Source organism: Nerophis ophidion, linkage group LG06 (assembly GCF_033978795.1).
Source record: "Nerophis ophidion isolate RoL-2023_Sa linkage group LG06, RoL_Noph_v1.0, whole genome shotgun sequence".
NCBI classification, from domain to species: domain Eukaryota; kingdom Metazoa; phylum Chordata; class Actinopteri; order Syngnathiformes; family Syngnathidae; genus Nerophis; species Nerophis ophidion.
Window position 1 is genome coordinate 39,432,903 of NC_084616.1, and position 27,733 is coordinate 39,460,635.

Here is a 27,733-nt window from a genome sequence, read left to right on the forward strand (position 1 = left end):
TTAAGGATATAACTGCTTTATTATGTATTGCAACAGGTTGAAAATATCACGGCAACAGATGAACTCTTTGACCTAAACGTTTTTGTTTATTATTTTTGCTTCTGGAGGTCAATAAAGTAAATCTTAATCATTCACACCAAATGAAAAAAAAAAAAAGAAACTTATTTTTTTTTGTGTCACTTATATTCCAGTTAGGACCATTATGAAAACCATAAGGACAGCAACTTGGCAACCATTTTGTAGGTTGTGCCACTTTTAAACACTCTCAACACCACCAAAAAAAAACAAAAAAAGAAGCAGAATAAGATGAACTGAAATATCACTCTTTTCATGTAGCAGGACCATGTTAGTCACAGCAAGGAAACAAAGGCCAAACGTGACTTGAGCTAAGTGTAGAAGTTTGTTTTCTGTTACTTAGATAAGTGTTGAAGTAGTGAGGAGTTTTAATGACACATATTTAGGTTAAATGGAACATTTCTTATGGGGAGGAAGGTGAGTATGGTTAATTAAGTGTTCCTGTGTCTGTGTACACAGAGGATAGATGGATTTGTTTAAGATTATACCCAATAGAAGATGAATTTGGGAAGGTGTGATCGGATCAGACTGCCATCAGGGCACAGAGTTCAACAAATCCAGCAGGAAGAGGTCCGGGTCGGGGATTTCCGAGAGAAGACCTGAAACATATGTCCACATCATTCACGCCATTTGCAAGATCAGCTTTGAAGTGCTACTGACACCGAGGAGGTTGAATACACTGGGGAAAAAAGTTCTTATAGATTTAAAAATATATGCCTTCAAAATACAGCTGTCCCTCGTTTATTTTGGCCAATTGGTTCTTGGCCTGACTGGGTAAACAAATGAATATCAGCAAAGTAGGGTTATTATTAATTAATAAAATATGTTCATAGTTAGAGAATAAAACATGTTTACGACCTTTTAAATGTTTTGACATTAGAGCCCTCTAAACATGAAAAAAACAGTCAATTTTAAATTTGTTCAGCCAATATAGTGGCTTTGAGCGGGTTCTAGTGTAGATTAAAGTACTCAATGGTAGCACAAAGGATCCTCTAATCGTCATTGCTATGGCAATTCCTCGGTCGCTAAAACACGACCACTATGTGGCAAAACTTTGTCATATCCTGGGATATTCCTCTAAATTAAATGGGCTTAAATCACAGGCGTAAATCGTTATGGTAAAAGTTGGCCGTGTTGTCAGCATGAAATGTTGTTAGCTTGAAGTGTTGTTAGCATGAGGTTACACATTGAGCCCTTCTGTGTCCCACTTTTGTATTTTGACGTTGCTCGTGTCAAAGGCTCCCCAATGTGGAGGTGTGTTATGGATGAGGCAAGAGTTGAAGATAAAGTCCTTCAAAAAGCTAGTCTGCCAAAAGTGGGTAAACTTGATTGTATCAGTGAAAATACTGTAGCGCCAAAATTAGCTGCTGTTAGTATAGTTCACCTTTAACCCGAAAACTGAAGTCCAGCTTGGTGAATAACTTTATCGATCGCCACAACACAAAAGAAAATAAGACAAATATTGTACTGTAAGTCAAAGACATGGATAAAACGGAATTTTAACACTTAATTTAAGAAGAAAAATATAAAATTTTTCTTAAAATAGCTTTAGACTTAAGTTTAAAAACTAATCACTAATAAAATGTGAGATGCTTTGAAGTCACAAAACTTAAAATGCAATGTAGCAAGGGATGACTGTAATTTTATTCGCATTTAAAGTATATTTACTGTCTTTTTGTCAGCGTAACAGGACCTTACTTGTCCGACTTGGATTAGCTATTCAAATTTTGTGAGGCTTGGAAGACAAGTTTCATTCATTTTTTTTTACTGGTCTAACATTTGTGCTGTATCAGCCAAATGTCAGCAAAACAAACTTTCCAATGGTGTATAACATGTCTAGTTATGTAAATACAGGGCAGTGTTCAATCCCGATATTGTTATTAAAACTGGAATGCTCAGGGGTTAAGACATTTTGGGGAAATTACTTAGGGAATGTGTGATGTCTATGAGAAAATGTAGGTACATTTTGCATTCACGAGTATTAGGTAAGAATTATTCTAAAAACGAGTCCTTATGGTTGAATGTCAACTTTTGAGGGAAAAAAATGGGATGACGAACTGGGCAACATAGTTTTACATATGCATCTGTTTTGCTTCAATTGTTGTTATACCTGTACATGTACTTTATAAATAAAGTTGGATTAAAATGAAATTCTCTTGTATGGTGATTTTGGAGAGAATGTTAACCTCTTATGTGTGACACATGTAAGGGCAGTACATAAGCTACAGGTAAGGTTTTACTTAATGACACTTTTGGGGGGGAATTTTGTTTGGGATGGAGAGCAGTATATGGTTTGAGGAGTGTGGTTATGTGTGTGCTGTTAAAGCAATGATACTGCTAACACAGGAGACAGTTGGTTTTGTGGTCTGATGTGTGTATACATACTGACCTACAACGTCGAAAAACTCTGCCAGGGACTCAGCAGGCATGAGTTCATCCTGGAAAGCCCTGAGCACGCGCTCCGAGGCCTCGTAGATGGGCATGTCGTTGTGACGGACATACTCTGCGAGCGAGAAGGACCAGCCCCCCTCTGTGTTGCTAGTGGGCACTTTCTGTAAAGCCCCCCCCCCAAAAAAGAGGGTTTGTTAGCATCACAAAGACAGTCGTCAATAAAAGTAGTTTTGATTACTTTTTTTCCTTTCTTTCTTACCCTGAACATATCATAGACGAGATCCACCAAGCCCCAGAAGAGGAGAGGCGAGCGATAGACTGCATATTCCTTTGGTGACTTATCTGTCAGTCTGATGAAGGGATGGAATGAGAGGAAAGCAACTTTAAATACAAATAATGATTCCTCTTTATAACATTAGATGCTGTGTGTAGCATAAAAAAAATACAGTAAACATAAAAAGGAAATGTATGAAGTAGTAATTAGTCTTGGCCGTACTTGTTGATGCTGCTTGTTGACACCTTGCGGGCGTGTGCGTTGACCAGGAGTCTTCGTAAGAAGTACATGCGTGAGGTCCTCCAGCGTTCAGGCGGCATGATGTGCATGGTCAAGATTGTGTAGTAATGCGGCCCTTCCACCTCATACGAGCTCTCCACCCATTTTTCACAAGGCTGCTCCTGGAAACTCTGTAGGTTCTTCTCTTCACGGGAAGTGGCCCTTGTTCTGCAGTGGATAGGGTGTGTCAACCATAAGCTAAATGGCATTTAGTTGGGGGAAGAGTGCTGGGTCTTGGCGGTACATACGTGTTGAGCACATAGAGCACAGTGTGGATGATGTAAGGAATAAGGTGGATGTTGCTTTCTCGGCCGCCTCCGCCCGTGTCCACGCTGAAGGACTGTTCGGTAGCAAAGCGAAGGAACAGGAGTTTGGTGTCGTGGATGTTCAGTTGGTACGTGGGCTCACGCTGGCCGGTGCACTCTTGCAGATATGTGTTGTGTCTTTGTGGCACAGAAACAAAAAAAGACACGCGTAAAAGATGCAACATATCTACTTTTAGGTGGGGGCGTTCTGATCAGGGTTTTATTCTGCTGATTCCAATCGTCCATGAGTAAGTTTAACCGATACCAAACCAATACTGATCACATGTATCAACTGTAAACGTATTGATTGTGAGTGCTATTGACAGTTTAACAACATCCAACCAATATTTATATTACTTCCTTTTTCTCTTTTAATACATATAATTGTTTGAAATGTTAATAGTACACAATAACTTAACAAAAGTAAAAACTACTACCTATTACTCATTTAAACCCCCTTTGGCTTTTGCCCTCAAAGTCCTCCTGTGTTCAGGGAATTATTTCCCGAGTTTGTAATCTTTAACATAAACAACAACAAAAATGTATGTGAAAAAATAAAAATATTTACCTAATCACGAGCTGGATGATTTACCTAATCACATGGATGAATGGATGGATGGATGGATCTAATCACTATAGTATCGATTGTATACTGATGCTACCGCTGGTATCAAAAGCACCAATTTAACGATCCGCTCTGTTCTTATGTGTCGTGGCCTAACTGTGACAATGTTGACACACCAACAGTTTTTATACTATCCTCTCTCTAACTCTTATTATTCTACTTGTTAATATTTGCTTCCATCTATACTTCTTTTACTTTACTGAGCACTTCTTTCTTTGTGTTGTTGCAAGCTAGCTCAGCACTTAGCAGAGTTATTAACCCGTCTTCCCCTGGCTTTCTCTCGGTGTGTAATACGTTTTACCTCATCCTCCAGTGATGATACATAGTAAGAAAAATTTCAGTGTATTTGCCATAAAGGAGGTGATTGTTACTAGCTTAATGGAGCATCTCCACACTATGTACAGAGACACATAATTGGCTAATAGCCACTTGCCAGCCGGAAAACTAAAAATAAATAGATCAGTTTTTGTAATCAACCATTAAAAAGCATTAATGTGCAAAATACTTTTTACGAAAATCAGCTAATACTGATCAATGGACAATTGATCGTCCCATCCTTCATTTTTAAGAGTTACAGTTGTGCTCATAAGTTTACATACCCTGGGAGAATTTATGATTTCTTGGCCATTCTTCAGAGAATATGAATGATAACACAAAAACCTTTCTTCCACTCATGCTTAATGGTTGTGTGAAGCTATTAATTGGCAAACAACTGTATTTACTCTTTTTAAATGAAAATGACAAAATATTTAGTTAGACCAGTAAAGATTTCAGCCACAACTGCCAGGAAAATTGTTCGAGATGCAAAGAAAAATCCACAAATAACTTAGCTGAAATACAGGACTCTGAAAAATTGTGGTGTGACTGTTTTAATATGCGCAATAAAGAGGCACTTAAAGAAAAATGGGCTGCATGGTCGAGTCGCCAGAAGAAAGCAATTTCTGCGCAAATGTCACAATGTAACCCACTTACATTATGCAAAACACCACAGAGACAAGCCTCAAAACTTCTGGAACAAAGTAATTTGAAGTGACGGCTTTCTTCTGGCGACTCGACCATGCAACCCATTTTTCTTCAAGTGAATATGAATGATAACACTTTTGCATTATCCTTCATATTCTCTGAAGAATGGCCAATAAATCATAAATTCTCTCAGGGTATGTAAACTTATGAGTACAACTGTAGGTCAGGCAAGACACCCAAGTCCCAACTACTCTGGGTTGAAACGCCTCTTTAAGACTCTTTCTGTGTTTGACATGATGTGTTGTTTGTGAGCTAAGGCACCTTGCTAAGCAAGTAGCAAATGCTGATTCTGGCACATGCGGCCCCCAAACGGGAAGCAGTCCATTGCACTTGGTGTTGGCGTTCTGGAGAGCGGCGCTCTCCCATTCTTCTCGCCCACGGGCCAGCCTGGAGTAGTAGGAATGTGAAAATGAATTAAATACACGGAGAGTTAACGAAAGAGTGAAGGGTGTTATCCAAAAGGCTACCTGACAGCTGCCAGGTGGCAGTCGTAGTGGACGATGTTAAAGTGCGACACAGTGCTGTAGCCCTGCTGTTTGCGAGGCTTGTTCTCAAATTCCTCCAAGGACACTCGCTTTGTGAAAGTGTAAATACCCAGAACCTTGGTGGGCTGGGTTTATTAAAAAAAAAAAAAAAAAGAGAGAGCGAAAATACTTGTTAAGTTACAGGAAGTCTTTTATTTCAAAGTGTGATTTGTTGTACCTGGAATTTGTAACCTTCTCTACAGATACAACAAGTCAAGCCTGGTTCCTCTATCAACTCCTCCATTTGCTTCAGCAGTGAAGTCTTGGTCACCACCTGACCCTTCTCATTGGTCTGAAAGTTGAACACATGTTAGATGTCATGTTAACAAGACTAACCATGCAATGGAATGCGACAGAGAAGGTGTGCGTACGGTCATGCCGAGTGTTCCTAAAGCTTTCTGCCTCATGGCCATGGCCATACGCTTCTTCTCAGCTCGAGTCTCCCTGCGAGCCGCCTCGATCTTCAGATTGACGTCGTTGTGTTCCCTCAATGCTTCCAGAAGGTTCTCCGCCAGCGTGCCAATGCCTTCATCGCTGGAAACCTGCTCCAGCTTGTGCAGGTTGGTGATTGAATCCGTGCCTATAAGTACCTGGACCAGAAATTTATTTTTTATCCATTGCCTCAACAGTACGGCCTGCATTTAATTTACAAATATGTACTACCTGCGTGGGAGGGTGCTGCACCGCCAAACCACGGAGCAATCGGATAATAAAAGGTAGGGCAGGTCGAGAGAGGAACTTTTTCCAGACATCAGCATCCAGACTGAAAAACCCAAAATGTGTTTAAACCAGTTAATACCATGTTTGTAGAGTATCAAAGACCCCTACTTTTGGGCATTCGGGATATGTTTCTTCATATAGTCCAGTGCACTCTGTGGGATTCCTTTTTGCAGAATTAGGTCTTTCAGCTGATGGCCATTGCTGTTATTTTTTATTCCAGCAGCAATTTTACAGAAGCAGTCTATGAACACTTTGTCATCAGCACTATGTTCCTCATCATACCTAAAAAACAAAGAAATTGTAAGTACTTTTTTTTGGTGTGTTTTGTTGACATTCACAGTGTGATTCCCACTTGTCAAAGCTGCAACACGGTTTGAAGCGCTCTACCAAGATCCTCATCTTCTCTAGTTCACCGAAAGACAAGTATGGGATGATGCGAAGCAGCCCCTGCAACACGCTGGGGTTGGAGCGCACAAACGGAGTGTTGATCTGGTCCAACAACATAACAAGCTGATCCTGGTCTCCGGTAAGCAACAAATTACCCTACAAAAATAATTATGTTTTTTATTATCCTAACCAAGGAAGGCATGTTTTCAGATGCTGTTTCGAGTTTTTGTACTTACCTTGTCCTCTGATATCTCTGCATTAGCTTCATCCAGAATGATTTCCATGATGCTCAATACTTGCTCTGCTATAGAAGCCCCACCACTGTCTTTACTCTCTTGTTCTGCAACTAAAGCCTGAGGGGAGAAAAACAAAACAATATATGCATGATGAAAGGTTAATAATAAGTGGCCTTATATCCCAAATGGAACAAAGAGGATTAATAGTTAGTATAAAGGTTAATAATGCAATCACAACAGCCTCCATAGTCCAACAAACAAAAAGTCACCTACGAGGTTTAGAGTTCCCAGCATGACATTAAGTGTGTTCATCTCTGGTTTGACCAGCTGCTGCCTGTTGATCTTCACTTTTACGCAATAACTGAACAACTTTAGTAAAACCTAGAAATAAAAAACACATGGGTCAGCTTTAAATTAAAACCAAGATTTATTTGATATTGGACTGTATTAGTACCATTGCATTACCTATATTACGTCCCTACAATGTACAGTAGACTGGGTTAACAATAGTTAAAATACTTTAACTGGGCTCTTGTGATACACTCAGAGCTCGTGGTACAATCTTTAAGTTTCCAACTTGAGGTGATAATGCAAGAATGGCTTACAGTAAGCAGATGTCGTCCTTGCTTAAAATCTTTTATTCCTGACAGCCGGCTGAGCATACATTCTAGTCCACCACACTGTGCCATGAATCCTGCCATCTTGTATACCTCCTCATCATCCTCTTCCTCATCTAGACAAAAGCGAAAAAGGTAAATTAGTTTTTCATCCAAAATACTGGCTCACATCTGGCTTGCTAACGCAAATCTGACAAGTAATCTAACCTGTGGTTGAGTCCAGTGATTCAATGAACTCCTCTGTTGCATCTCCTAGCAGACCTCTCATTCGATAAATGATTCTCATGGGCTCACCCTTAAAAAAAGAAAACATTTTTGGAGAACATAATGACAATTTCAGACCAACTTTTAAGGGTCAACCACTGGCCCCTGACTGTGATTTAGAACTTTACCTCATTTGTTGGACACCAGACTTTTTTGTAGACTTCTGCTACAGAGAGATCCAGGCTAATGATTTTGTTGTTCACCAGAAGCTAAGAAAAACAAAAGCATATAGTGGGTTTCTTAACAACAAATAAGCATGAAGACATGATGGTATTGAAATGTAATTTACCTCCATGCCACTATCATCCTCAAGGAGTGCCACCAGGTCACAGTCTTGGCAGATCTTGTTCTTAATGTCTCTCATTAGGGGGCCGATGCCCGGCTCGTTGCTGCTGTAAGGGTTTCCTGGCATGCGTCCCTGGAGGAAATCCTCCTGCTGAGGATCTTTTTCCAAGGTTACAAAGAACTCCGTCACCTCGTTCTCCTCCTTCAATAAAAAAAAAATTATAAATGAAGAGACACTAGTTTTCTGACAAGTGCGGGTGACGATAGCTCACAGGATAAATGATGCTGCAGAGTCTCTCAAAAATAAACACGGGCGTTCTGTAGTCATCCAGATTGTATCTCTTTGCTGTCTCTATGCATACTGCCATGAAGGCCTTGGTTTCTGACTCAGTACCTGCGCAACACAAAATGACTCATTTTACATCAAGTTCACTGGAGGAAAAACAATGACTATCAAAACAGACCTGTGGTCATGTCCTCCAGCATCTCCAACAGCATGTCCTGAGTCTCATCGATGAGTTTGGTACGCTGCACGACCAGCTTCCTCAGACATAAATAGCCATTGAGAACTGTGCCAACCAGTCTGCTCTTAAAATGCCGCTTAATGGACTCCACTTCAACAAATGATGAGAGTAATCCTGTCATGACAAAACATGTCCAATTTAGTTACCAATGAACAAAAAATAGTTAAAGGAACACTCACACTCCATTCTATCTATGTACCTGTGAAGCTCTTGAGGGCATAGCCTTGCTGCAAGTCTGTGCTCAGTGTGGCCTCCTCCAGGGAAAGCAAATTGGCTATTTCCTTTACAAAACAATAATACAAAATTACATTGAAATAATCACTTTTGAAATGACTTTACTTTTAAGCTCATATAAAAGTAGTCTATGTTAATTACCTTGGTGATGAGGTTGCCAATGTAGGGCAGTACTCCTCGTGCTGCAAGGTAAACCTTCCAGTGTGTTGGTTTGATCAGCTTTTGGTAAAGACCCAAGTACTCTGCTGCACACTCTCCAGCCAAGCACAACTCATCCAGATAACTGAAAACGTGTTTAAATTACTCAAGACTTCTTACTGGCATTTTAATAGTAATGTTTTAAAATAATTGATTCTCATTTAACGGAAGTCTATGTGCGGTTTCAAAAACATTTCCTCCAGGATTTTGCAGGCTTAGTTTGTGATTGTTGCGGCCTAAAATGTCTGCATTCACGACAGCTTATTCAGCGTTGCGGCAAAAATTGCAATGTATTGAGGCTTTTTTTCCCCAACAATATTGAATTTACTTGTGGTAATAAAAATTTGCAAACAATATTTTCAGTTTTCCTTGTAACCACAAACTCAACAAGGACAAGATTTCAACAAAAATTGGAAAACTAATACAAGATCTGATCAATCTAAGTCTATGAGCACGTACTGATGAAGCCTACATCTTCCAAGACAAACCAAGCAGTCCAGTTGCGATTGATTGAATGCCCTGAGAGGACAATGAATGGAAACCTTAATAGGTATAAAACAAATACTGTATTGCTGTTTTACTCAATTTATACTATACGTATTCAAAAGTAATCTGAGCTCATTGTCAAATTACTGTCCTGTTTTGTTTAATATTTTAACTAAAAGTAATGATCAAATAATTACAGCAAAAAAAAATCTTGCCTCTTTGCTTGGTCAGAATTGAAAATAATTTTTACAATTGCCTTACCATGAATAAATAAAGATTAAATATATTTAACATATATATATATATATATATATATATATATATATACACATACATACATTATACAGTGAAGAAAATAAGTATTTCAACACCCTGCTATTTTGCAAGTTCTCCCACTTAGAAATCATGGAGGGGTCTGAAATTTTCACGGTAGGTGCATGTCCATTGTATGAGAGATAACCTAAAAAGAAAAATCCAGAAATCACAATCTATGATTTTTAACAATATATTTGTGTGATAAAGCTGAATATAAGTATTTGAACACCAACATTAATATTTGGTAGAGTAGCCTTTGTTTGCAATTACTGAGGTCAAACGTTTCCTGTAGTTCTTCACCAGGTTTGCACAGACTGCAGGAGGGATTTTGGCCCTCTCTTCCACACAGATCTTCTCTAGATCAGTCAGGTTTCTGGGCTGTCGCTGAGTAACACAGACTTTCAGCTCCCTCCAAAGATTTTCAATTGGATTTGGACGGCGTGACGCAGTGGTAGAGTGGCCGTGCGCAACCAGAGGGTCCATGGTTCAATCCCCACCTAGTACCAACCTCGTCACGTTGTGTCCTGAGCAAGGCACTTCGCCCTTGCTCCTGATGGGTGCTGGTTAGCGCCTTGCATGGCATCAGTGTGTGAATGTGTGTGTGAATGGGTAAATGTGGACATTTGGATGGATCTTCCAACATTGTCATGTTGGAAGATCCATCCACGACTCATCTTCAATGATCTGATTGAGGGAAGGAGGTTTGTGGCCTAAATCTCACAATACATGGCTGCAGTCATCCTCTCCTTAATACAGTACAGTCGTCCTGTTCCGTGAGCAGAAAAACACCCCCAAAGCATGATGCTACCAGCCCCATGCTTCACAGTAGGGATGGTGTTCTTGGGATGGTACGCATCATTCTTCTTCCTCCAAACACGCATAGTGGAATAATGACCAAAAAGGTCCATTTTGGTCTCATCTGTCCACAAAACTTTCTCCCATGACTCCTCTGGATCATCCAAATGGTCATTGGCAAACTTAAGACGGGCCCTAACATGTGCTGGTTTAAGCAGGGGAACCTTCCGTGCAATGCATGATTTCAAACCATGACGTCTTAGTGTATTACCAACAGTGACCATGGAAACAGTGGTCCTAGCTCTTATCAGGTCATTGACCAAGTCCTGCCGTTTAGTCCTGGGCTGATTCCTCACCTTTCTTAGCATCATTGAGACCCCACCAGGTGATTTCTTGCATGAGGCTCTACTCCGATTGAGATTGACCGTCATCATGTTTAGCTTCTTCCATTTTCTAATGATTGCTCCAACAGTGGACATTTTTTCACCAAGCTGCTTGGCAATTTCTCCAGAGCCTTTTCCATCTTTGTGGAGTTGTAAAATGTTGTCTCTGGTGTCTTTGGACAGCTCTTAGTCATGCTGAATGTTTGGGTCTGACTGATTGTATGGGGTGGACAGGTGTCTTTATGCAGCTAAAGACCTCACACAGGTGCATCTGATTCAGGATAATACAGTGGAGTGGAGGATGACTTTTAAAGGCGGACTAACAGGTCGTTGAGGGTCAGAATTATAGCTGGTAGACAGGTGTTCAAATACTTATTTTCAGCTGTATCACACGAATAAATTGTTAAAAAATCATAGATTGTGATTTCTGGATTTTTCTTTTTAGGTTATCTCTCATACAGTGGACAAGCACCTACCGTGAAAATTTCAGACCCCTCCATGATTTCTAAGTGGGAGAACTTGCAAAATAGCAGGGTGTTCAAATTTCTTGACTGTGTGTGTGTGTGTGTGTGTGTGTGTATATATATATATATATATATATATATATATATATATATATATATATGCGTGTGAACTGGGAAGTCAGGACCTCAGTGTGTTGCTAAATGTTTTTATACTACATTACCCAAAAGGCCTAGCGCTGTAGGTTAAAACCAGAAGAAGGGCTTAGCTACACAGGACAACAATTGTGCCTTTTAAGCAATAAGGACTTAATAAAAAGTTACAAGTTGTTGTCCTGCTTCGACAACACAAGAAATAAACATACGCTTTGATTAAACAGTTCATGTTCTAGTTTAAAGACGCTCAGACACAAATGAGAATGATTAGCCAAAATGTGCAGTGAACTTGTGGGTGCTGGACAAAATTGCACAGGGATTGGTAGAATGTCCATTAATTGGTGCAATATCACAAATTCCCTTGGGGATAAGGCTTGATTACAGAGGGGTGGTGAATTTTACCTGGTGAGCAGGTCAAGGACCTGCTGCTTGCGACTCGGGATTGTGGTGAGAGCCTCGACAATAGTGCAAGCTGCCTGTCTAGCTGCTTGAGTGGCAGGTGTGAAAAGGACCTGCAAAAATAACACGAATGTATATCAACTCTAGGTAATTCTTGAACACGCATACACGAGTGCCTTTTCCAAACTAACAGACCTGTCGCAGCCAGTTGTTGTGGCTCAGCTTAAGCAAGCGAGGGAAAAGACTTTCCCCTCTTCTGGACTTCATGAACTGCTTCCACTTCCACACATACTTCTCTAGCAGATACTGCTTCCGCAACTCAACCTTCCCTGGCGGTTTTGTCATCAACTCATGGCCTGAGAAGAGAAATTCCACAGAGAAAAGCTTGTCAGCAGTTATTTCAAGGACAAAGAACATAATTATGTTGTATTTACTGTGCTTGCAAATGGCACAGACAACACTTACATCTTGCAGGGAGGCATTTTTTCCAGGCCTCATAGGAAGCTTTGGGATCTTTCTTGAGCCACATTTGGGCTTGAGCATGGATTTCATTGCAGTAGGGTCTGACAGTGGTCAGGGATTCAATGGCAGCATCCTTAAACAGACCGGATACATGGTAAGGCATATTGAAATTATGTTAAGATTTTAAAATTTGTAATTATTTTGGCCCAATGTCACATATTCAAGCCTACACTACTTCCCTCCTTAGCAGCACACGTTAACTGACCCCGAAACAAAATCTTAACACAATAACTCGATATTTACCTTGTTCTTTTTGCTAGTGGGGGCGGGCGGTTTAATTAGCTTCTGCAGGATTCTCAAGCACATTAACGTGATGTTCTCCACAACAACAGGTGTTTTGATGTTAACTGACATCAGGAACAGATTGAGGGCTGCAAAAAATTGGGAACATTTTTGTAAGAATATGTAACTGGACTCCAAACATGTTGAAAACTTAATATAGACATTTCAATGTAACATGATAAGGAGTTTTACCACATCGCAGGCGTAACTCCCAGCATCCTCCCTCTTTTGAGATGGAGTCAGTCAGCAGCAACATTTCATATTGCAGATTACTGACCTGTAGCAAAAAGTATGAACAAATTGTCAGATTCAAGATAAAAGCACAGTGAAAATATATGGGACTGCAGGAAGGCATGATCAAAAAACATACCAGGTCAGGATTGGCCCAATGACCTTTAAGGGCTGCTGATACCTTGGCAATGATGAGGTCGTTCATCTGCTGAGTGGCCTCCGTATGATCTCTAAAAAAAAATTAAAGGAATGATCAACAGCTACAATTTTGGAAAATATAGTTGGACAGTGTTTAAGGTCAAATCTACTACCTGGTAAGAAGACAGATAAGCTGGCGCACTTCTTCTCGCATGGTTGCTGTACCTCGCCGCAAGTTGTACTCAAACAATTCACGGATGAGCCCCTGGAGGACGAGAATCTGTCGGAGGGCTGGGTTAGTGGCCAGAGCCCGCAGCAGCGTGATACAGTGGCCTGTGACGGCAGAGGCACAGCCATAGCACTTATTGGAGGAGGTGTGGCCACATCCCAGCACGGAGAGGGCGCGGTACTGGCTGGCAGTAAAGGTCGGCTGGTGGCCGCTGCTGCTTCGGGATGACTTAGTGGCAGCTTCTCGCTGCTGAAGATCATACTCCAGCAGTTCTTTGCGAGATGCGAGCACTTTCTGCAGAAAAAAATGCAGATATATGCCTAAGGTGTGATAATAAAAAAACATGCAAATGCTTCAAGGCTTTGGAAGGTTGCAGGTAGTTTGCCTCTAACCTGTATTATCTTGGAGAGTTCATCAAATGATGTTTTACAGTCGCCGCTGTACTCTTGAGCCAGCTGTTGAATATATCTGTTCACATTGGCAGAAGATGTACCAAGACCTGCAGCTGCTCCTGTGTCATCCTGTAGCAATTATGATATTTTTTTTTTTTTACAAAATTACCATCACATGTTTTAAATTTTGCATCAATTCATGTACAATGCAACTTACTTGTGGCTTCTCTGGCGCTGCCTCATTGACTTTAGACAAAAGGCTCTCTAGTTGAGGCCGGTGACCCATCAGCTGATGGTATACACGGTCAGCTTTTTCCAGTAGGGTGTTAATGTTTGTCACGGCCTGCGAGAATAACATGAACACAGTTTAAGAAAAACAACAACAAAGAAAAGGCAGTGTTATTGTGAGACGCCACCTATTAAACGTTTTATTTTATTTTTCAAAACGTGTATGAGTAGGAGAGTTCTCACTTTTTTCCTGTCCTCCTCATTCTCAATAGGATCCACAGCACAGCATGGTTTAGCATACAACATGAAATCAAATCTGGCATATTTGCAAAAGCCACAGGCGTTGCACAAGAAGGGGTCCTTTTCATCGTAGTTGATGGACCTAGATCAAACACACCAAATATATTTAAACGCAAAGTACATTTTTTTCTAGTAATTTAGCAAAGACACTTAACGCTTACCTGCACTTGTGGCACTGGTAGACATTCTCACCACAGTTGCCACACACACCTGGGTTGGCGGGTACAGAGGCGCTGCAACGTGGACATTGCAGCGTCTCTGTTGAAGCCTGGTAGTTCTCGTAAAAATCGGAGAACTCGATCATGAGATTGGATGCGACAATTGGTAAGGGCAGGTCAATTTTCACTTCTGTTTGACCTGGGGTCAGTTGCATTTTCTTGGCTTTATGCCAGCGTGCAGGCCTTAAAACAGGTCAAGTACAATGATGAGTTACCTTCTGATCAAGTTAAAAAAATAAAATAATGGAATATATGTGTATCGATAATTGGCACATACTTGTTCTTAAGTTCAACAATGGCTTGTACAGTCCGGTTGTTGTAGTAGAGGTTAATAGTGCGGACCATTTTGGTACGTTTCAGGTCTCCAATCTTCACAGTGACTTTGCTGATGGTATGGCTGCCAATGAGCTTGACAACCTGCTGTGTGGTTGTGTAGCGGGTGTCCACTTTGATAGAGGACAGCTTGATATTCTGAAGGGAACACGGGAGTTAATATTGTTAAGGATGTCCAGGATTGATTAATTTTTCCATGCTATCCGCACATACCGAGAAAGGAACTTCAGGATTATTGCACACCAAGCAGGGGTCACTTTCCAAATAAAACCCATCAAACTCCACAAGGCCCGACAGTGTGCTGGAGAAAGAGGAAAAGATGAGTATGGATTTCCATAAATCTACATCTTATTCTCAGCACAGGGCATCATAGCTGATAGGGCTACACATATATCTCCAGGATATGTGTATAACAATTTTTAACAATTGATTAAACATACTTGTAGATGTTCGAGTTTGGGTGATTTGTCAGTATATGGTTCTGGGTTCGCAGGATTTCCACAGCCTTCTGGGAATATTCCTTCAACTGAGAAAACGAGAACAAAACTATGATGAGCTTGAATCACCAAAACTATCATAATGTACTACTTTATTTGCTGGAATTCTACTGAATGTCATTGTAGTATAACACATAGAACAGAAAATACACTCTTCAGCACTATATTAAATGTCAGTAAGAAACACAAACCTTTTTCTCTGTTTGTGGAGTCTTGAGTGAGAAGTACCCAAGAAGATCAACAAACTGTGCTGCTTTGCGGCCATAAGCTGGGAGCTCTGGCCAGATGGCCCAAGTGAGTTCAAGCAACAATTCCTGCTGAGATTTACTTGAGTTCCTGAAGAGAAATTAATATATTGGTAAGTTATTAGTTTATATTTGATGGTTGAAGGAGAAATTGTGTTTCCCATGGTTGTAATACAACCTGTATAATATATTTGATTATGTTCTCATTAACTAAGCTCTATGTTTTGCAAATACTTTTGTTTTAAATTAAAAAGGTCTAAAAGTTCCAGGTTGTGTACTTGTGTGAGTTATCTGACATGAAAAAGTGAGGGCAGCTGCCTGCCTCATCTACACACAGCAGCGGAGCGCACACTAACTACCGTGTGCCTCAACAAGATTTATTTTGTTAACAGCCCATTTATATGTTCACTACACTGTCAGGTGTTGGAAAAATTAATGTGTATTGGAAGACATTAACATTTGTGAAAAATTTCAGTAGAAATATAAAAATAAAAGTATAATCAACCTATAAGTTACTTCCCAGACCCACACAGTACCTCCCTGTACCCTGTGCTAGGTGTCTGAGTAAGTAAATGTGCTTTTTACATTACCTGTAGATATGTAAAGCCATTTTTACATTACCTGTAGATATGTAAAGCCAAACAGTGGGCTTGCCAGCGCACAGCTGATGAGTTGGACTCCAGCAAGAAGCAGCGTAAAAACTGAATAAGTGTCTCCTTGTCGGCAAACTTGTTGAGCTGACTGACCAGAGCCATGCACAACTGATCCTCCTGGCTGCCAACTCCTTCACCTGTGATGAATACACAGGGAAAATAAAAATTTTTAGAGTCATCTGCTGTCATTTACCTGTATTCATTTCTGTACATGTCAGTGCCTCACCATCTTTGTCCTTCTCCTTGTCCTCTTTTTTGCTCTTTTTACTGGAGGATTTGCTCTGAGAGGACTGTGAAGATCCTCCCTGGCTGCTACTTGATGAACCTCCAGAGAACAAAGAGGAGTTGGCCAGCACCTTGCTGCCACACAGTGCGCATGACAGCAATTGCAGGAGGACTGGGGAAACCCCCTCGTCAACTAGAAAGCTGACCTGGAGCAAGAAGTATAACACCGCTAGAGAGAAGAAAATGAAAAATATGAGAGCACGCTGACAAATGACCTTACCTCCATGAACAAAAACCCAATTGGACTTACAGTCATCTTTCATACAAAACTTCTGCCAGTTGATGGTCCTCTGCGTGGCGATTTCAGCACAAGCTTTAAGGTGTTCCATCTGCATTGCCAAAAGAAAAGTCAAAACCAAAGAGTAAACATCTTTCTTTTTTTGATGCTATGCAATTCTGAAATCAAGCTCACCAAGTTGATAAGTGTGTCATACTGCAGAGCTGAGCCAGAAGACGCAGTGACAATTCCAGCCCGGAGGAAGATGCCTTGCTCCTCCAAAAGCTTTTTTATGCTGCGCACATGGGAGTCGAGAGTGTGCAGATCCCGCAACTGACGATATTTTTCCTTGGAGCCGCAGATAAACAGCAGCAGCTTTCTGACCTGCCTCCTGACAAACGGTGTCTGTTGGATCATCAGATACTGGAACAGAAAGAAAATAAGTGAGAGGTATTCTTCTAAAATAAAAGCAAATAATGATAGCAGCATTTCAAAGTCTCACTTCAGAGAGATAGTAGAACCAGGAATGGTCAAAAACAGGAGGTGGGATGCGTGGGTTGGTGTCAGCAATCTTTTTGATCTGATATGGGAGCCGGAGCACCATTTCAGTAAGTAGCTGTGAGTAGGCTTCAAACACATCAGCAGCATGTCCCTAACGGCAGAAAAAATGTATTAATACATTTCCTATTAATCCCCCTTTTTTTTTACACTTCAATAACAAATTTACAATGCAGTATACCTTCACATATTGGCGCAGGAAAAAGGGGCTCATGTCCGGAGGAGAGGAGGCTGTGTGTGGGCGAAGGAGCTGGCTGGTGGCGACAGGTTCGTCTTCACCCTGCTGGTTTTTCCAGAACTCCAGCAGGGACTTGAGCACATGGAGACAATAATCGATGGAGCCCAGGCTGAGCAAGGCCGTCGCAGTAGCGTTGGAAATCAGTGAGGATGACTGGGATAAAAAAGGTACAAATAGCACAGATGAAGAAGGAGCTACCAAAAACAAAATGTGAGAAATAGTGTGTTAATATCAAAATTAGATGTATACCGTTAGAGAATAATTTTGTACCTCAGAAGAGGATTTGGAACTAGATTTTGTCCGAGACATGAAAACGCTGAGCAGTCTCATGATGACCAGGTGTACTTCATTCATAGGGCAGCGATCATTCTTTCTTGCAACATCCTGCAGACAAAAGAGGTAGGTTGTGTGAGACAAGGACACATCATACGGTTTCTCATAAAGAAACTTTTGTTACCTTCTTGTGCATGCCGAGCTCAGCAATGAGCTGTGCAAGCAGGTCATCCAAGGCACCTTTATCCTTTTCGTCCTCCGCGTCAAGGTCAGAAGTCAGCATGAGGATCACTTGCATGTAAGGAATGGCTTGAACCCCACCAACATTGTGGAGCTGGGAAAGGTTCTGTAGCAGTCGCTCCAATAGCATCAGACGAACCATGTGAAGCCTTAACAGAAATACAAAATTCAAGTTGAAAATCTATTTTTTTTTGGTGCAAAAAAGTTGACCATAATAAATAAAAGTGTTCAGGTCTGACCTGTTGCTCGTGAGGATTTCTCCTTCTGTCTCGCCTTCTCCCTCTGAGCCTTCACATTCCTGGTGGGCTGTAGTGGTGCTAATGGCGCCGGTGCTAGAGCTCACACTACCTGGACCTGCAGGATGGCCTTCCACTGTTGTGTCCCCATAAGCACTGCTGCGTCCTGACACTGTCAAAAAACATTAAGACACAGCTTGTAGGTGTTTATAACAGAAAAAAAGGGGAAAAAACATCCAAGTATTTAATGTAGTTATTGGTCCTGCAATCACCTACCACTGTGCTCCCCTGCAACAGAGTCGATTGCAGAACCTCCACTCTCTGAGCCAACGCTGCCGCCATGTTCAGCTGGGGAAGTCCGCAATGTAGAGCCATCAGTAGCAGCTGTACTGCCCTCATCATCAGATGCCGGGGCTGAAATCATACCAATAGCTGTAACAGTAAATACAACGCAGTCATCTGGCATCTGGCTTTAATTTATACCTTATGTTATAACAATGCAAAGAAATTGACATTTGGGTAAACAACTAATGAAGTAATGGAACAGTAATGGAAAAGTAATGGAACAGTTCTGAGTGTTAAACCGCATCCATCAATAAACATTTCCTTTGAAGCTTACCTGACGCAGTGGTATCAGATAGTGTTCCAGCATCCAGTGACGAGGAGCTTGGAGCCTGACCAGATAGGCCAAGGCTTTGAAGGCCAAGGGCGCTGCTGCTACTCCCTAACAAAAATACATACAAAATGATGGATGCACAATTAATCACATTTTAATCATGACCACAATTTCGGTATCTACGATTAAATGAGGGTGATCGTCCGCAATATTAACATATAAAAAACAGGCTCCGTTGCATTTCAAACCAAGCACGTTCACAACCAACAATCAGCCAACCACCAGGGGGATGACCGATAGACAGTAGACTCATGTGAGAGCGAGGAAGATTGACTGACAAGAGAGGTTGAAGGTAGATCAGCTAGTAGCTGCCGAAAATATTCGGAAAACAAATGCATTATTGCATAGGTGCCCTTCCCTCCCGTGGAGTTACCCACAGGATACCAACAGGCACGCACTTTAACTCAGCAACACGACTGCACGCTTCGCCGTGTTCAAGGCACTCACGCTCATTTCCCAAAACCTGGAAATGCTCCTGCACAGATGAATGGCAAACGCCACAACGAGTTGCACGAGAAAGACACTTTAGTGTGCACATCCAAACAAATTATTGAGTTGCGGAGACCCGTTAAGCATTCACAACACTTCTCTGCTTTTTTCAACTCCCTGTTTGCCTGTGCTGTAAAGTTGGTCGCTAACAGAGCGGGCCGTCCACCACCAGGGTATAGCCCAGACAAACAGCTACAAAAGCATGGGTGCCCAAAATACAGATAAGTGCAATATCAACTGTGCAACAAGGAACCCCATGTCCATCCACCTCTCGAAGACACCCCAAAATAACGGACGTGATAACGGTTAATTGGCCAAAGACATGTGTCCTATTATTGTGAGCAGTACAATAAATGGGTTCCTTTGTATGTGCCTTGCGTGCATAATCTTATTTTTTTCACTTGTTTGCACTTTATGATCGCACTTTGTAATGGCATATTTATTTTAATTATTGTTATGATTAATCAATTATTTTCATAGTTTCATTTTGAAATGAAAGTCAAATTTATATACTGCGTTTAAAATATAAAGTACAAAAAATATGTTTTAATAAATATAAATAATGTTGATTTCAATCTTGATGGAAATAATCATGATTAATATTTTGGCCATAATCGTGCAGCCCTATACAAAATACTACTACTGTTTAATCACTTTTAATCATTTTATTTTTCAACTGACCTTGCTGATCCTGCTGGAGGCTGAGAGCGATGGCTAGCTCTACCATAGTTTCATCATCCGCATCAGGAGGGATGTCCAGCATAGGGGGGAAACCCTCGGCTCCAGCCAGCAATGCTTCCAGAGGAGATGGATTTCCATTGTTCACATTCTCGGGTGTCTCCAGGACCATAGATTCTGACTGAAGCACAAATAACCCTGGATGTAACTCATTTGTGAGCTAAATTACGTATTGTATTATTAAATACAATTTTAGGAATGTTAAACACAATTCTTTATTAAATGATTGCTAATTATGCTCACCACCATTTCAAAGTCACCGTTGTCCACTTCATTCTGCTCCTGACTATCCGGCCTACCCTCCTCTCCGCCAGTGAGCACCGATGACTGCATTTTGTCTTCTGCGTCATCATCATCCTCATCGTCCTTGTCTCCTGGTAAATAAGACTCACTAAGTCTAAAGGAACTGGGACTTATTTTTCTCCAGTTATTGTGTGAAGACAATGAAAACATACCAATGGGTGTGTTGGAACGTGGGGGGGACGGAAGGGTTACATGACGGCGCTTATTTCTGGGTCGCAGCACTCTGATTAGTGCCTGCTTACAAGCAAAGCTCACTGATGTGTCCTGAAATAAAATCAATTTAAATTATTATTCCAACTGGAAGAAAATCATAAAATGACTAATCATAATTTGGAATGTATTGTAAATAACTGTTTTATCGTTTATTGTGATGAGGTTAATTATCAGCAACAAGCAGATGACGTTAACAGTCAGCTAGGTTGCTCCTTGTCAGAAATAAATAAATGGAAATCTCGCTATATAAGGAGGGACATTTCCACTTAAATACGATTGTACCTTGTTTTTGTGTATCCCCTACTTTCCATTGAAAACTTATGTGGCAGTATTTGGAAACGGTCTTGGTTACTGTCTGGCAAAACATTGCATGTAACAAAATAGTATTTTCGCCCACACATCATTCCATGGTGCGCAAACTAAGAATCCCACATGTTGGGGGATGGCTGGTTTTGAGAATGGCTGCAAAATAACACACCAAGGAGCCAAAGAAAGTTGCAAGTGCCAGTACATTGATAAGGTGAGAAACACGAATGTATTACATCAAGAAACTTATAGTGAAGTACAAAGGTGGCGCTCGTGTGGCTCTCCTTTCCTACCACGCAGACTGTCAAGAAATCTTATACAAAGGTAAAAGGATAAGATGATTATCGGGCTGTAATGAAGAATTATGACGTTGTACCAATTAAAACGCCATCAGTAAAAAAAAAATTGGATAAAAGGGGAAACAAATGCTCTGTAAAAACGTAGGTGGGTTATTATCTGCATTGTCTTAAAAAAATGTGTGTGCTTCCCTAGGCAAACGTGTTTTTTTTAATCTCTGGGTAAGATTAATTGGATTTGCATTAACCAACCATTCCATCCATCTATTTTCTACCGCTTGCCTATCTTGGGATCGCGGGGGGCTGGAGCCTATCCCAGCTGCATTCGGCCACCCTACTTTTTGTACGATTCTGTCTTCATCTGACTTTTTGGAACAATTACTAATGAAAATGGAAGTACCACAGTAATACAAAAAAAAATACTAAAGGAGCAGAAATAATTCAATGTGATTTAATAACTAATAATGATTGTGTTTAATTGTACTTACAGGGCAGAGTAACATTTGCATGTAAATCTTGGAGGCCATGTTGATGTAATCCAGCTCACAGGTGCAGTATGCATGTATGATGTCCACAAGGGCATTTACGGTTGCCTCCACATGAGTTAATCCTAAGAACGCAAGGGAAGATAAACATTGCTACATTGGAAATTCTGTTTTTAAACCTAAATTTGGAAATTCTGTTTTTAAACCTAAATACTACAATCAACGTTAGTGTTTGCACGTACCGGGCAGGCAAGCAGGAGCGAGAAAAGCATTCTTAGGTTTCAGGGAATGTAGCTTCCAAAAATTATTCATCAGTTGTGAGATAAAATTATGGCTTTCGCCTTCCAACTGTTTTTGCCCGTCGTCTGTCAAGTCTGGATTTATAAAAAAATATATATCAATGATGCTTAAAAAATGTAACTAAATAGAACATTACTTGTCTAACAATGACTTACCAGAATCACTTTGAAGTAATTTTGATTCTGTAAAATGCACCAAATTGTTGGGCCTCATGATCGCAATGGAGCGGGCGGTGATCACAAGTCTCTGGAAGACATCAGGGTCCAGTTCTTTACCCTCACGACAGCAGTTATTCAGACACTGCACTGCATTACTCAGCAGGGACTGGTCCTGAAGAGGCGAAATAAAGGGTTAATTCCTGTTGTTTACTTAAAGGAAAACACTTTTTTTGGAGTTTTGCCTATCGTTCACAATCATTGAGAGACAAGGACAAGTCTTTTTTAAAAATTGCATTTTATTTTTAAGATGCTAAAAAACTCTTGGAAGATGCGGATCAATGGGAGTCACCGTTGTAGCCTTCAAAACCCTCAATCAACATTTTGTATACACACTGTGAGTACATATATAATGTAGCAAAAGACACGTTCATAACAATATGTAATATGTACAATATTTACCGTATTTTGGTCATTTTAATCATTTCCGGAACTAGTTGGACGGGGCATTTATTTGTGTTTCCATAGCAACGCCGATGTGTTACTGTGAGCTAGAAAATAAAGAGTTCCTCAGTGTTCGCTCTTACACTAACATTTCGCTACAGTGGTTATCATACAGACTATGGCACGTAAATTAAGTATTTTTGACGGTTTTTGAATGCAATTTTAAAGTGATTTAGAGGTAGAATTAATTGCTCCCATTAGCTGCACTGCTAGCCACCAAGAACGAGTCGATTTTTACATGTTAGAAAGCAAAAAAAAAAAAAAAAATACTTTTTGTCTTCTTGTCTTTCATAATCCTTGTCGATAGGCAAAATACAAAAAAAAGTGCAGTTCCCCTTTAACAGTCAATTGACTTTTACTTATGGTGTTGATTATATCTTATACAATATGTGTTTGGTTTACCTTGTGGTTGTGGTAGGCAGTGCGACTGGTGTGCAGACTGGCAAGAAGTCCCTTGGTCTGCTGCTGCACACCTGCAGGTGTTGGCATTGACAAGAGTAGAGTGGCCAGCTCCAATGCAGCAGCCTTGTTCTTCTCCTACATTAAATCAATAGTTAAAATGGATTCATAAATACATGTCATTAAAACGATTTTAAATGGGTAGCACCTTTTCATTTGACGATCCAACCGCAAAGCAACTTTCCAGAGCTTCAAGAGCACTGACAACTAACCTGAAATGTAGAGCGTGAAGTCAAATTAGGCAAAAACTTGGATTTAACATGAGATAACCAAAGGAATAAGTGCAAAAGCCAAAGTACTCTAAACTGTAAAAATCATATCCCACTGCAAGAATGTTGTCAGGAAAAAGAGATGGTCCATGGCATGTAATTCTCAGACATGGACATACACTAGCACACGCAGACACACATGCACAAAACAAGCAGAGAAAAGGCAGTTACTAACCGGTCCAAGGTCGATAAGGACTCAATTTCACAACTATTTATTGAATATTTGGGAGCAAAAGAAAAAAGAACAAAAAAAAAGTGTGAAAATCACAGAAAGAAACAAGTGAAAATAAATGACATGAGAGACATGCAAGAAAGATGAATTTGTTGTAGCCATGCACTTATTACTCAAGAATAACCAAACTACTATTAAATTAAAACTATTCCAGCTAAACAGGTTAGAATAATGGGAAAAATAAATAAAAATGTACATGTACAGTATACAAAGATTAGCAGACATCATAACAGCAAAATACAATTTGATCAAATCATGAAAGCCATGTCATTAATATTTACCACATTTCCAGACGAATACTGCAACTGCTTATTTACGTTATGTGTCATTGTGTATTTAGAGGATTCATATTGTGGTGTGAACATAAATACCCACCATAATGGCCTGTATAAAAAGATAAGGGGAAAGTCATACCTCTCCAACACAGTGCCACTGGTGGTGGTTGGTGTAGCGACGTCTCCATCAGAGGAGCCGTTGCCCTGGTTGAGGTTGGGACTGCAAACGTTGTTAACCGAAGCGGAGGAGAAGTCCTCTGGTGGATCCTCAGGCCAACCAAACTGCTCTTTTGTTTTTCCATAGATCTTGATTGAATCCAGCATTGTGACTCCAGCTGGGTCAACTGATGCTCCAACTTTCATAAATAAAAATTGTAGTTAGGAATCCAGAAAAGGTTTGGTGCAAAATATTGTGCATGCATTTTGTAAGCTTTCAGTTAGGTGCCTAAACGTGGATACACTTTTCAATGTGTGACTTTCTGCAAACAGAAGTTAAGTCATGTGCTTACTGAAGATTGACAGCTTCTTGTCAGCCTGTAGCGCTTCCTCCCTCGTGAAGGGAAAATCAAACCAGCGGGCCCTTGTCAGATTTATTTGCATTGTACGGCCAAAGACCTCCACGTAGGAGGGAGCTCTTTCAATGGCCTGAGTGCCCACCTGCACCCGCATCCCTGTCATCACCATTGATGTGTTGTTGTTGACCGCTTCCACAGTGAATCCCCCAGGCTGGAAACAAAGCCCAGAATTGTGAACACATTTAGTTATGTGTATTTCTATTGTATGTACAGAATGCACATTACAAATTTGGCCTGCGTAATTGATCAAATTTAACGTGAAACAAAAAAAACAATGTGCCGCCTAAAGTGCATGCAACAACCTGAGCTTGTAACGGTGAAATGGATGAGTGAGCGTCTTAGTGGAACGAAAGACCATGTCTGCTAAAAGTGAGGGATATCACCATGGTTGCTACTTTTTATTTGACACAGCGCTAGTATGTCTATTCAATAATTACAAAACTCAACAAAAAAAGGTCATAAGATTTCCAAGTTAACAAAACCACAAACGGAGTCACAGAATCAGCCAATAAAACAGAATCCTCGTTTAAACGCAGAATATCAGGCAAATTGACATAAATGTGAGTGAGAGTATGTCATTGTGAGGAAAAGGAAAATTTGTGTAGAAAAATATGTCTGGTATCATTCATCCTCGAAACACTTAACCGCGCCGTCATGATCTAAACTGTGTCGAGATGGCCACTTGAAACAAGACTATACTACGAAGCTAAAGCTAGCAAGAGCAATCCATATACCCACAGCAAATCCCATCTGCCTGTGTTGTTGTGAACAACATCATCGATCGAAGCGTCACTTCCTGTCAATGGCAGCGTACTCAAAGAAAAAGGCTCTGCTTTGGCTACCAGGGTTTTTGATGCATTTGAAGATTTTTGACCACTGATTTGTAGTCACCGCCACAGGAGAGTTACCTGGCATCTGGTCTGTTGAGAGGCACTGATACACTGAAGGCGAGTTGGAAGAGCAGTTAGCCCCTTAACGCAATTCAAAGTGGTTGCCTAGCAACCATAAGCTATGGCAGGTTTGTAGCTGTTTTAAAGTGCTTCCTACACAGAGTAATATAAGTTGACAGGTTGCCACCTCAACTTGATCTCTGAACGGCGCAAGGTACGAAATTGTTGAAATAAACAAGTATAAAGTGTAGCAAATCGCTAAAGAAGCGACAACATTTTTAGTTAATTTTGCACATTTAAATCTAAAAATGATTGATAATTGGCAAAATATTTGAAGTATGCTAAACTCTCTTATGTTAGCATGTTATCGTTAGCATAATAACGTTTTATGCTAGCTTTTTAACTCATGTTATGTGTCTAAACCTGAAAAAAATCAAGCAAGTATGCTAACAGTTGAAAAAGCACGTTAAATGTTAGCATACTTGTGAGAACATTAACAATCTAACATATTATTTTAGCTTTTAAGGGAATTTTGTATGTTTAAACCTAAAAATCCAAATATTTGATACTTGCCGCCATCTTTAAAATTTGCCAACATCTCTTGTATTGTAATGCTAACATTTTATGCTAGCTTTTTCAACCTAGATTGTATTTTTACACCTACAAACAGTGCATTTTGGTATATCTTAAACGCTAGAAAAAAAACATTAACATGCCAATGTTTTATTCTAGTTTTTTAGCTAAGTTAGTATGTTCCATCAACCCATCCATCCATCTTCAACTTCTTGTCCCTCTCAGGGTCACGGGGGTGACTGGAGCCTATCCCAGCAGCATTCGGGCAGTTAAACCTAAAATTCATGGACATGAAAACTTGGCGCCATATTGGGAAAATGCCAGCTACGATCGACCCCAGGCCAGAGGTTCAGGGCACACATAGCAGGCCTATCAAAATTCCTGCAGGAATTATTGTGTATTGTTTATTCATTACAAATGTATATCTGTTTCTTTTAAATTTCATTTAGAGTTGAGTTTCGGTGGTGCAATAAATTGCTTGTATTACGTCACATGACTTCTTCCCGGAAGTGGAAAAACAGTGGTGTCAACTAAGCCAAGATTGCTGTTGTGCAGCAAGCAGCGCGCAAACCCTTTGTACGCAAGAGGCCTAGATCTTCTTGCAAAGAGCAGATTCGAGCAAAATAAACAATGCAATGGAATCGATCTATATAGTTTATCAAAACATTTTTTTAAATGAAATCAAGGATTATTCGTTGGTGGGGTCCCCAACAATATCGAACTATCTTGTGCACCAGACGCCATCCTACACATATACATAGAAAAAAACGATGTTAATGTAGGGTATAATAAAAAACAAAAAGGAGCCCACCTTGGTATTAGCCACATACATCCCAGTAGAGTTGAGTCTGTGTTTGATCTGCTGTCCATTGTAGACCTGCAGCAAGTCATTGCCACCAAACTCTACTTCTGTCAATTGCTGGTTGTGTTCGAAAAAGTCTACTGGGAATGTCACCTGACTGGAGATTCGGGTTGCTAAAAACAGATACATGACATCTGAAGTAAATTGTGAAGGTTAAGTTCAGTCATCAATGCACGGTTGTAAGTAACCACAAAGGTGATTTTGAGAATTGGAATGCATTGGAAAACATCAAAAAATAGGTATTTTAAGAACATCCCGTTATATTATCTCTTTTTGCACCTATATTTTCGAGTGGGTTTAACATAAACTTAAAACGAACTCACCAGTAGCAGCGGCTTTGCGCTTACGGACAGGCTTCATGATATTGATGCCACAGCTGGGTTGTAGTGAAGGCTGCAGCCAGTAGGAGGTGTTGTCTACATTGGCCATATAGATTCGAAGACTTCCGTCCTCACAGAGAAGAATCATGGTTGTGCGCTGTTGCTCATTGCTGGCAGTGTGTCGAATTGCTACCATATCTTGAATCTTGAAGGAGAGGGCAAAAACAAGTATTAGGAAATATTGTATAGAACTATCACATGATTAAACACATTTTCCTATTTATGGTCTTCACCTTAGCTTTGGCTGGCAGAGTTTTAATTTCCTGAATCAGGAAGGTGTCAGGCTTAACCATAATAACCAGTGGTATGCCTGTTGTCTGCTGCACACAGCAAACCAGCCCTGGGTGGTTCATGACCTCAGACCATTGGCAAAGAGCCGGTGATATTTTAGTGCTGCTGCCATTGGATCTGAAAAAGGCAGGAAAGACGTGTCAATGCCACTCTCCTAGATACAAACACAAACACGACAATTATGATAAGTG

At 40.4% G+C, this 27,733-nt stretch overlaps 1 protein-coding gene across 13 annotated transcripts in view; it reads right to left on the reverse strand.

Moving 5' to 3' along the window:
• ubr4 (ubiquitin protein ligase E3 component n-recognin 4) overlaps positions 1-27,733 on the reverse strand; it is a 62,453-nt gene continuing 34,720 nt past the window's right edge. For 5 of the 13 annotated variants that reach the window (XM_061903721.1, XM_061903717.1, XM_061903712.1 and 2 more), the window contains 62 exons: positions 27,485-27,659; positions 27,195-27,396; positions 26,821-26,984; positions 24,481-24,697; positions 24,111-24,327; positions 23,640-23,672; positions 23,344-23,407; positions 23,139-23,273; positions 22,233-22,407; positions 22,020-22,151; positions 21,781-21,902; positions 20,630-20,741; positions 20,418-20,548; positions 20,118-20,295; positions 18,891-18,995; positions 18,548-18,685; positions 18,275-18,443; positions 17,980-18,184; positions 17,772-17,906; positions 17,466-17,675; positions 17,229-17,378; positions 16,922-17,149; positions 16,760-16,838; positions 16,451-16,678; positions 16,193-16,361; positions 15,518-15,662; positions 15,270-15,355; positions 15,043-15,130; positions 14,774-14,967; positions 14,440-14,679; positions 14,222-14,360; positions 13,968-14,093; positions 13,751-13,879; positions 13,303-13,652; positions 13,131-13,221; positions 12,953-13,037; positions 12,722-12,849; positions 12,422-12,551; positions 12,152-12,312; positions 11,960-12,069; positions 8,905-9,046; positions 8,729-8,810; positions 8,470-8,643; positions 8,278-8,399; positions 8,010-8,207; positions 7,849-7,929; positions 7,664-7,751; positions 7,445-7,572; positions 7,113-7,220; positions 6,840-6,956; positions 6,569-6,759; positions 6,325-6,498; positions 6,160-6,259; positions 5,868-6,086; positions 5,675-5,788; positions 5,440-5,582; positions 5,234-5,359; positions 3,268-3,462; positions 2,963-3,187; positions 2,726-2,816; positions 2,465-2,627; positions 1-674 (listed from right to left, as the gene is read on the reverse strand). In XM_061903721.1, the coding sequence (XP_061759705.1) occupies positions 610-674; positions 2,465-2,627; positions 2,726-2,816; positions 2,963-3,187; positions 3,268-3,462; positions 5,234-5,359; positions 5,440-5,582; positions 5,675-5,788; positions 5,868-6,086; positions 6,160-6,259; positions 6,325-6,498; positions 6,569-6,759; positions 6,840-6,956; positions 7,113-7,220; positions 7,445-7,572; positions 7,664-7,751; positions 7,849-7,929; positions 8,010-8,207; positions 8,278-8,399; positions 8,470-8,643; positions 8,729-8,810; positions 8,905-9,046; positions 11,960-12,069; positions 12,152-12,312; positions 12,422-12,551; positions 12,722-12,849; positions 12,953-13,037; positions 13,131-13,221; positions 13,303-13,652; positions 13,751-13,879; positions 13,968-14,093; positions 14,222-14,360; positions 14,440-14,679; positions 14,774-14,967; positions 15,043-15,130; positions 15,270-15,355; positions 15,518-15,662; positions 16,193-16,361; positions 16,451-16,678; positions 16,760-16,838; positions 16,922-17,149; positions 17,229-17,378; positions 17,466-17,675; positions 17,772-17,906; positions 17,980-18,184; positions 18,275-18,443; positions 18,548-18,685; positions 18,891-18,995; positions 20,118-20,295; positions 20,418-20,548; positions 20,630-20,741; positions 21,781-21,902; positions 22,020-22,151; positions 22,233-22,407; positions 23,139-23,273; positions 23,344-23,407; positions 23,640-23,672; positions 24,111-24,327; positions 24,481-24,697; positions 26,821-26,984; positions 27,195-27,396; positions 27,485-27,659 (9,121 nt within the window). In that variant the 3' untranslated portion in view covers positions 1-609. The remainder of the gene's footprint in view (positions 675-2,464; positions 2,628-2,725; positions 2,817-2,962; positions 3,188-3,267; positions 3,463-5,233; positions 5,360-5,439; positions 5,583-5,674; positions 5,789-5,867; positions 6,087-6,159; positions 6,260-6,324; positions 6,499-6,568; positions 6,760-6,839; positions 6,957-7,112; positions 7,221-7,444; positions 7,573-7,663; positions 7,752-7,848; positions 7,930-8,009; positions 8,208-8,277; positions 8,400-8,469; positions 8,644-8,728; positions 8,811-8,904; positions 9,047-11,959; positions 12,070-12,151; positions 12,313-12,421; positions 12,552-12,721; positions 12,850-12,952; positions 13,038-13,130; positions 13,222-13,302; positions 13,653-13,750; positions 13,880-13,967; positions 14,094-14,221; positions 14,361-14,439; positions 14,680-14,773; positions 14,968-15,042; positions 15,131-15,269; positions 15,356-15,517; positions 15,663-16,192; positions 16,362-16,450; positions 16,679-16,759; positions 16,839-16,921; positions 17,150-17,228; positions 17,379-17,465; positions 17,676-17,771; positions 17,907-17,979; positions 18,185-18,274; positions 18,444-18,547; positions 18,686-18,890; positions 18,996-20,117; positions 20,296-20,417; positions 20,549-20,629; positions 20,742-21,780; positions 21,903-22,019; positions 22,152-22,232; positions 22,408-23,138; positions 23,274-23,343; positions 23,408-23,639; positions 23,673-24,110; positions 24,328-24,480; positions 24,698-26,820; positions 26,985-27,194; positions 27,397-27,484; positions 27,660-27,733) is intronic. The other 8 variants (XM_061903722.1, XM_061903715.1, XM_061903723.1 and 5 more) reach the window with 6 other exon arrangements.